A 9,662-nucleotide genomic window follows, 5' to 3' on the forward strand; every position below is an offset into this window, starting at 1 on the left:
AAGCAAAGAGAAGAAGCCTTGAAGCAAAGAGAAGCTAAGAAGCAAGCACAAGCGGCAGCAAGCATGAGCCACGGCGCAGCCACCGTGGTGCGGCAGCCAGCCTCTGCCCACTGCGGGCGCGACTTTGGTTCCTGCGTGCGCGGTGCTTCATTTTTCCAGATTTCACTTCGTTCCTGTAGATGCCCCAGAGATGCCCCATCGCGAACTCGGTCCCCAGCCACCGCAGGCGCGGCCTTGTCGAGCGCGGGCGCGGTCTTCTAGGTTTTCTTTGCGTTTAATCTCCGATTTTTCTCCTTTTTTCTTCTTGTAATATAAATAGTGTACGACCCTATTTTGGAAGGGGGGACTTCTTTAGACTTCTTTTAGCAGATTTTTACATTTTCTCTCTCCTCTAATGAGGATTAGGGTTAGATTAGGAGTTTCTCTCTCTAGTTTAGGAGTAGTTTTAGAGAGAGAAAGTTTGGGATTTCAATGGAGATTTGAGAGCTTGAAGAAGCAATTTTTTGGATTCTCTTCTCATCTATTTAATGAGTTTTTCTAACTTTCTCTCACCTTTATTTCTTTCCTTTATTCTTGTTTTTGCTTAATTCTTTGTTGATTAGAGTAGATAATTAGATTAGTTGTTTGATTCTTGCTTTAATTCTTGTTTTACCTTGTTTTCCATGTTTTTCTTCATTATGATTGCTTAGGTTTTGTTCTAGGGATATGGATGAAGGTTATGATGATGAATTGAATGATTTATTGTGATTAGTATGCAATTGATTCTTGATTATTGTGTGTGGATGATGTTTACATTGATTAGAATCTTGTAAGCTAATAGATTCTAGGTTTTTAATTGTGCTTTCAATCAATTGTACGGAAGTGAGTTGATTGAGAGTCTAGATTCTTCCATACCTTTGCTAGGCTAGTTGCGCGAGAGTGAATTAGCTTAGTAGGATAATTAACATGCTTAATTGCGTGGGAGTGAGCTGAATGTGTTGATTGTTCCTAATTGAGATCATGATCTTTTAATTGCAGTTTGTTATTGATTCATTAATGTAATTGGATTCCACTTTCCCTAGTTTTTGTTGATTGCTTTAAGTAGTGTTTTGATTTTTTCTCTCTCTATCTCACAACCTTCCTACTAGTTTAATTAGCTTAAATTGATACACTTAGTCCTTGTGGTTCGACTCTGAACTTGCCTCTATGCTTGCTTAGTAGTTAGTTAGGAATTTATAAAGGAAAAATTCATGGGAATAATCCCACCTTTGCCCGTTCGTTTTTAATAATCCCACATTTGGATTATTTTTTAATAATCTGACCTTTACCCCCAATTCCTTTTTAATGGTCCCGGATGAACAGTAACCGGTAGCGGTTTTGGTTGATGTGTATTTTTCGATTGAAATAGAGTTTGTTTAGTAGTTTCAAGGTCAATGGCTGCAGCTGGGGTGGTTGTGGTGTTTGGCGAGGTAAGAGGGGAAGCCAACAACGAGTGGGCCTCCCAGATGCAGTCTGTTCCAATGTCGTCCTCCCCTCTCCTCTCGATCTATTTTGGTCTCTTGGTACAAGATTACAAGATTACCCCCATCCACAACCTAGCCCCATCCCCACCATAACCACCACCCTAAACCCCCCACCCTAAACGCAACCACCAGGAACCCCCACCCCCCTCACTCCCCCACACTGGTAAATCACAACCCTTTCCCATCCTTCGAAACTACAACCCCCCTCCCATACCCCGAAACCACCTCAAATGGAAACGGGAAACCACCCTAACCCCAAAACCGGATTTTTTTCAAAGGTTTAGGGTTGCGGTGGACGACGACAGCAGGGAGGGGGTGGATTACTCGGATTTCAGAGGGAAAAGGGGTGGGGTGGTCGAATTTCAGAGGGGAAGGGGGTGGGGTTGTCTGATTTGGCAGGGGAAGGGGGTGGGTGGTTGGATTTCAGAGGGAAAAGGGGTGGGGTGGTCGGATTTCAAAGGGGAAGGGGGTGGGTGGTCGGATTTCAGAGGGAAAGAAGGTGGGGTGGTCGAATTTGAGAGGGAAAGGGGGTGGGGTGGTCGGATTTGAGAGGGAAAGGGGGTGGAGTGGTCGGATTTGGGAGTGGAAGGGGTGGTTTCAGGTGAAGGGGGAGGGGCTGTGGTGGTTGTTCGGTGGTTTTCGGTCGGGTAGGGGAAGGAGATGGTGGTTTCCGGCTAGGAAGGGTGGTGGCTTGGGCTGTTTGTAATTAATTTTTTTTTTCCTTAAATAAATTTAACTTTTTTTTAATTTTTTTTACCAATCACAGGCCGCCACGTGTCACGTAACCTGTTATAACAGGTAACATGACCGGTTGGGACCATTAAAAAAAAATTGGGGTAAAGGTCGGATTATTAAAAAATAATCCAAAGGTGGGATTATTCCCATGAATTTTTCCATTTATAAATATTGTTTGATATTAGGAGGTTAGTCAACGACCTAACCCTCACCTACTTATCAGTACCATAAGAAAAAAAAAGTAAATTGACCTTAGAGACCGGTTGTTTAATATAACCGATCTCTTTAACCATCTTAATAGTACCAAAAAAAATAAAATGAGCTTAGAGATCGATTATTTAAACAACTGGTCTCTTTTAATTAGAAAAAAAGCAGTGGGAAATCGGGAATAAAACAAGAAAGTAGCGGAAGTGAATAATGCTAGCATATAAGAGACCATTTATTATAAATAACCGGTCTCTTTGATTGATTATATATATATATATATATTTTTTTTTAACTTCTTCTTTTTTTTTTTTAGTTGGTGATGCAAGTGCACTAGTGTGCACCAATATAGCTCAGCCCCCTGATGGAGTATATGATGAAGATTACTTTATAGTGTTTATACTATTTCTCCTAAAACTCTATGCATGAAAAAATGAAGCAAGCAATAAAACATGTACACCCTCCGTGTTTTAATAAGTGTTACACTTACCAAATGCGGCTGTGTTTTAATAAGTGTTACACTTTTTTTTTTGACAAAAAAAAATACATTTTTATATTATATCTTTCTCTTTTTATAGTTCCCACCCAAACCCACTATTGCTTTTTTTTTTTTTTTTTTTTTTTTTTTATTATTTCGTTCTTCTCACATACATTACTTTTCAAATAACAATTAATTCCACTATCTTTCTTTTACAATTTTATTTAAGTCAATTAAATTGTCTAAAGTATTATTCATGTTTAATACTTTAATTACCCCACTTACTTCTAATTTTATTTAAGTCAATTAATTTGTCTAAAAGTATATATCGGTCAAAGTGTAGCACTTATGAAAACACAAAGGAAGTAAATATTTAACAAAACTAAACACACTCTCTCCTTTTTCTCTCTTCTCTCTCCTCTCTCCTCCCTTCTCTCTTCTCTTGGATTTTAGTTTTCTTTGGCCATTTAGGCTGAAAATAGTTTAATTTCTTCTCTCTATTTGTTAAGGCTTGTACCAATTATTTTGGGTTTTTCCTAATTTTCTCGGATTTTTATTCTTATCTTAGAGTTTTGATGATAATTGAGAAGTGATTTAGATTTATATGGATTTAAGGTTTGTCATCAATTCTACAATCAAAACATGAACACAGATTGCGAAAAGCGGTGGAGTGTGAGCTATGCCAAAATTCAAATTAGTTATGATTTTAATTGTAAAAGTTGTGTTAAGTTCTCTAAATTTGTGGTTTTCAAGTCTTTTTTATTACTATAAATGACGTATGGCTACCCATTAATGAGATTATTTCTTCCCGTCAAGAAAGAAAGAAAGAAAAAAAAAACATAGGGAGTAAGAATTATTATTAAAAAATACTCTTTTGTAAATAGTAAAAATTATTATTAAAAAATATAATTTTCCTAAATTTTGCGGTTATTACGAAAGTGAGGATGTAGACAATAAAATCAAAAATAAAACCCAAACCTCCTGGTGGATAAACAGAGGATAACCCCTCTTCCATCCAACAATCCACACTCAAAATTCGTACACACTCCGAAACTTTCTAACAATGTCAACAATCTCAGCATTCCGACCATTCACTTCTCCACTTCACAGAACCAACTATCTGAAATCTTCTCCCATAAACCATTGTTCTGCAATTCAATTCCACAAAAATGCAATTTCTTCCCATAATTTCCAGCATTTGAGAATGACCCATAATTCCAAATTAAGGAGGGTAAAATCAGCTGAGGAAGAAGCTCAAATTCCAGAACCAGAAACGGCTGAGACAGCGGCTGTTGCGGAAGAGGAGGCTTCTCCTGAGCAAACTGTTGCCATCCCAGTTTCCCCCTCTGATAAGCTGATAATGTTTTTTCAGGTACATTCAATTTTTTTTATATTACTCCGTATTATTTTTTCATGGTTTTTTCTATTGAATAATAATGATTTTTAGCTGTTTTGGTTGAATTGGGTGACATAATTAGAGTGTTAATGTTGTTGTGGCAATTGGTTCTTGTGTTTTTTTTGGCTAATTTGGGTGGATTTGGGGTTTTTGGGGGGTTATTGATGATGTGTTACTGTTCTTGATTATATTTTGAAAAATCTAGTTGAATTTATATACTGTACAGTTTTCTAAAATAGAGATGTTAGAAATGTTATGGTATAAGGCTAGTTTCTAGCAAAGGGAAGAGAAGGGAGAACATGCCTCGAACCCGGATTGAGCATCTACTCTTTGGGGATGAATAAATTGTGGACTAATTATTGACATCTTTAGCTTAGTGATAGGATTTTACAGTGACTTTTATTGTATGCTTAGTGTTAGTGTTAACAATGCAAGGATATATGATAATCATCTACAGTGACTTTTATTATAGGCTTGTTGAGCATCTACGTTTGGCATCACTATAGTTTTCTGTTTTTTTGGGTTTTTGTTTTTCAAAATCATATGATATATGTCATATAATGAATAAAAAATTAGTCAAATTTATTAAACTCACGATAATTTTGAAAACTGACAACAGAAAGTGAAAACACCTTTTTCTTGTTTCTTGTTTTTGGTTTTTTGTTTTCTAAAAAACTGAAAACAAAAAACATGCCAAACAAGCCTTAATACTAGTAATGTTTGTAAGATATGTTACACATTGTTTTGTAGTATTAGTTTTGGCATAGAGCAAATTTCTGTAAGCATATTTGAAGGATTCTACTTGTTATGTTTTATTAATTCTATTAGATGTGTGTACAAATGTGTATTCAAGATGATAGAACAATTGAGATCTGAAGCAATCTTCTTATTTCATGCTGATATCAGATTCATGCACTGATGTACTGATATCAGACTTATTTCTGTCTGGAATTATGGTTCAAATCAAAATATTTTGGTTGTTTTAGAATTTTTTATGTTAGTTGGATAATTGGATTGATGGTTTTCACATAATACAATAAGAGTTTAGAAGATATGATACGACCACAAAAATTCATTGATGTGATTTTTCCATTAATTTTCCTTCGCTTTGGCAAAAGATGGTTTGTATATAATTAATCTAATATCAATATGTGACAATCATTGGCAATAGATTCAGATGGGTTTGTTTTCATCTCAATTTGAGCTTTCTATCAATATCATGAAATTGTTCATCTTTTTAAATGTTAGCATCTTTTATACTTATGGTAGAACTTTGTAATTGTATACTTGCCTGTGATTTAAATGCATCTTTATACTTTCGATTGTTCCTTTACTTGATGTCCATCTTGCTACTTTAAATTTTTTTAACTTTCATTTCTGTTTTACTAATTCTACCACTAATGTAGGCAGAAGGAACGTTGACGGATTCAGCTATCCCAAACGTGACTCAAGCATTAGAGGTATCTCTTGATATCTCTCTTTAAAATATATTTTGGTTAGGTTCATCCCAATAGATAAGTATCGTATTTTCAACCTAAAAAGCTTTTAATAAAATTAAAATAGTTATTAAAATTCTATAGAATCTAGTATGGTATATATATTTGCGGTCATAATTGCGAGAACTAAATTATGATAGTTGTCTACAAATTTAGTTTTTATACTCCCTCCGTTACTTTTTGTCGTTCTCATTAGAAATTTTGGCATCAAGGAGTAACTTTTTATGTTGAATTTTAAAATTTTGTAGGTGTTATATCCCAACGTTATAATCTATAACTAATACTAAAGTATTCGCCGCTGACTAGAGCTAGGCACGGGCTGGGGTGGCCCGCGTGCCGCCCGGCACGGCCCGCCCTTCGACGAGGCACGGCACGGTGGCCCGCCGGCGTGCCGTGGGCCGTGCCACGGACAAGAGGTGGACTTTTCGGCACAGCACGACACGAGCCCGCCCCTAGGCCCGCCGTGCCAGCCCGCCCAGGCACGCTCCGGCACGCCCTAAATAAATATATATATTAATATATATATATATATATAAATATTAATATATATATTTATATATAAATTATATATGTATATATATATTTATTTATATAGTATTATAGTGTAAACATTAATAATAATAAAAAAAAAAAAAAAAAAAATCTTGAAACAGCCCAGCCCGCCAGGCCAGCACGCAGGCTGGCACGTGGCCGGCACGGCACGAGCCCGCCGTGCCAGGCCGTGGGCTGGCCTGTGAGAATGGCCGGCACGGCACGGGGTCTTCGGCATGGCGGCACGACACGCCGGAGCCCGTGGCCCGCCAGGCACGGTCCGCGGCGGCCCGGCACGATGCCCAGGTTTACCGCTGACATTACCACTGTCCATGTGTCGCCTTCTTATAAAAAAATTTCCCTCCAAAACTATTAATGACATCATTTTTTTCTTTTCTTTTCAAGATAAAGCTAGTGTTTGGAAATGATTGATTAATTATACATTTTTCTAAAAGCTTTTAAGAATAAATTGACTAATTGCACAATTTCTCTCACATTCTTTTTTTCTACCTACATAGAATTGTTTAGAAAAACTATCTCATGCATTATATTAGTGATAACAAAGTTTGGATTTTCCATTCTTTATTAAACCTTCAAATTTTCTATAATGATGAATCAAAAGCGAATGCTAACATTTTTAAAATTTTATTATAATATGAAGTTATTTAGAATATTAGAATGTATCAATTAGTCGAGATCACTTGTTTTTTTTGAAAAAAGTTTTTGAACCATTAAATATTGGTTTGGAAACTTTCAAATTTAAACCCATTCTTATTAAATTTTATTAATGCATGAATTAGTATGTAATTATGAATAGCCCTTTTGCCCATTATATATAAGCTTATTTATAATTGTTTTTGTTACCTATGAATACTTTTGTTGAAGTTAATAGGTCAAATTGCCCATTAGTATATAATTTTTTTTTTTAATTACATAAGTGTTTTATTTAGAGATGACACCAATCTTATGAAACAAACCTTAATAAAAAAATTGTAAAAAGGCAAAAATAGACTAACATTGGGAATTCCGAAAAAATAAATACATTAAAAACATTATATAATGTTATGTTTACGTGTATTTTCAACAATTTAGTTCAGCAAAGGCTATTTATAGTAAAGAAAAATGAAAATGAATACAGAAATAGATAAAAATGAAATATAGCTTTTATTATTTTGGGACAAGGTTTTCGGGTGCAATGAAACTTTTATAGTATATGAAGATTTGGAAATTCTATCATATTTGAACCTGAACCTATCCGGATGAAAGAGCTACAAAATTCGCAGGGAAGTGAGAATATGAAAGAATGCTCTTGTTTACTATGAATGAGAGTACCATGTGTTGGTTGCTTTTTACTAATGAGGGGAATGCCTATTTATAACCCTCTATGCACCTATGCCTTGAATTTTCTTAATTCTAAAATGTTTCCACCTCTTTAAGGAACTTTTTACACAAGAAGGTTATACACACTTCCACAGAATTTGTACAAAGGAGCAAGGTGTTTATTAGAGATTTTCTTGCTAGAATCATAGAGCCTAGGCTAGTTTAATTATACACTTTGGAGAGCACCAACATCTATGCTATGCACCAAGGATAATTTACGCGCATATTCTCAAAAGAGAGCTTGACCTATCATCCTAAACTATAGCGGACCTTCAACATTGAGCCCATTTGAAGCTTGTGTTGAACTGACCCATTTGTATGCTGATGCCAAAATAAGGCTTTATAGAGGGAGTGTTGGTCCTTGGCATCCCATTGTCAATCCCTAAGCCCATAGTAGACAGGATAGATGGAATATCTGACAAATGTTAAATTTTGTTGTATCTCGAATTGAAAGTACATAAGGAATTCGAATTAACCATCTTAAATTTGGCAGATTAGCACCAGGTACAATGAGATAGCTGGGGAGATGTAGCGGTCCAGGATAATAGGCTATCATAGAAAACATGCACAATTAATAAAAATTGGTTTCATATATAGTTCCATCATTGGGTACATTGGGCTATGAACTTTCTATCAAGAAGTTGACGTTTTTAATCTCATCATTTTGTGCTTGATGTGCAGTAGATGAACCCTTAAATAGCATTCAGTCTGTTTCATAAATCAGAAATATATTGTCTTATTATTGTTACAATTTTAAATTTTCCAGGGAGCGGAAGGTGTTTCTAATTTGAAGGTTCAGATTTCTGAGGGCATTGCAAGTGTTGAGGTGAGTAAGAACAGTTTGATCTAAAAAATTCTGTTGGCCACTGTGTTGTCTACCTATTTTGAAACTATCCAAGTGCAATGCAACTATTATGATAGCACCTAACATTAGTTTATACTTAAACTTATTTTTTTTTTTTTTTACCTATATCTGTACTTCAAACTAACTTGATCAAGTTCATTATGGCACTAATATCTATACGATTGATCATTTCAAACAACTATATCCTTGTGTGCTCTCCTACTGCTGCGAAAGTTCATGTTGTCTGTATGTTTTCCTTGAAAACTTTTCAGTTTATCTTTTTTTAGTAATTGTACCAATATATTTTGATTGAACGATTAACATGTTTGTTGCTTATTCTTTGCATGGCTTATCGGCCACCATAAAAAGAACAAGGAACTTGTTTTTAGTTCTAGATAGTTCTAATGATAATGCTGTTGGTATCCTTTTGTAGCTTACGAAGCAGACAACAATTCAAGCGACTGGAGTAGCATCTAGTCTGCTAGAATCTATACAAGGAGCCGGTTTCAAGTTGCAGACATTGAATTTGAGTTTTGAAGATGAAGAGTTGTTAGCTGGGGTGTAAGAATTTGTATATCATAATAGAGAAGAATCTCTAATGTAATTTCTGCCTGTTATATGTGGTCTTTAATACTATTGTATGCTGAGGCACTTTGATTTAAGGTTGTAATCATTGTTTTCCTTGAGAGAAGTAGATTAAATGAATTTTCTTGAAGCAAAAATATGCTCGTTCTCTGTTCTGGCTGAAGTTTAGTATTTACAAACAGAAATGACAGTAAAACAAATACTAATCAAACTAGAACTCGGTTTCTGGCGCTCCAAGAAATAACCTATGGTTTAAAGTCTTCTGCGAAAGCAGAATATCCTGTCGTTGCATACACAATACATGAATAACATGATACTCTTTGGATGCGATGCCTTCCTGTAGAGTTAGAAGCCTTAGGACTTATTGTACATTTGTACATACAATTTTCTGTTGAAAGGGTAAAGAAAGATGAAAGAAGCCCATCTTGCAAAGGGAACATCTACCACCTGTTTGCAAACTGTAGTAGATGGCAACTCTTAACAACTCCTATCTCTTTTTGCCTTGGGTGTT

General features: G+C 35.5%; 1 protein-coding gene across 1 annotated transcript; it reads left to right on the plus strand.

Moving 5' to 3' along the window:
* The first annotated feature begins 3,894 nt into the window (after positions 1-3,894).
* LOC110707565 lies at positions 3,895-9,305 on the plus strand. The gene is made up of 4 exons (XM_021885588.1): positions 3,895-4,291; positions 5,722-5,775; positions 8,489-8,548; positions 9,000-9,305. Exons 1-4 carry the CDS (start codon positions 3,983-3,985, stop codon positions 9,129-9,131), a joined length of 555 nt encoding a protein of 184 aa, XP_021741280.1. The 5' UTR covers positions 3,895-3,982; the 3' UTR covers positions 9,132-9,305.
* The last annotated feature ends 357 nt before the right edge of the window (positions 9,306-9,662 follow it).

The sequence above is a fragment of the Chenopodium quinoa genome, unplaced genomic scaffold (genome assembly GCF_001683475.1).
Source record: "Chenopodium quinoa cultivar QQ74 unplaced genomic scaffold, ASM168347v1, whole genome shotgun sequence".
Lineage (NCBI taxonomy): Eukaryota > Viridiplantae > Streptophyta > Magnoliopsida > Caryophyllales > Amaranthaceae > Chenopodium > Chenopodium quinoa.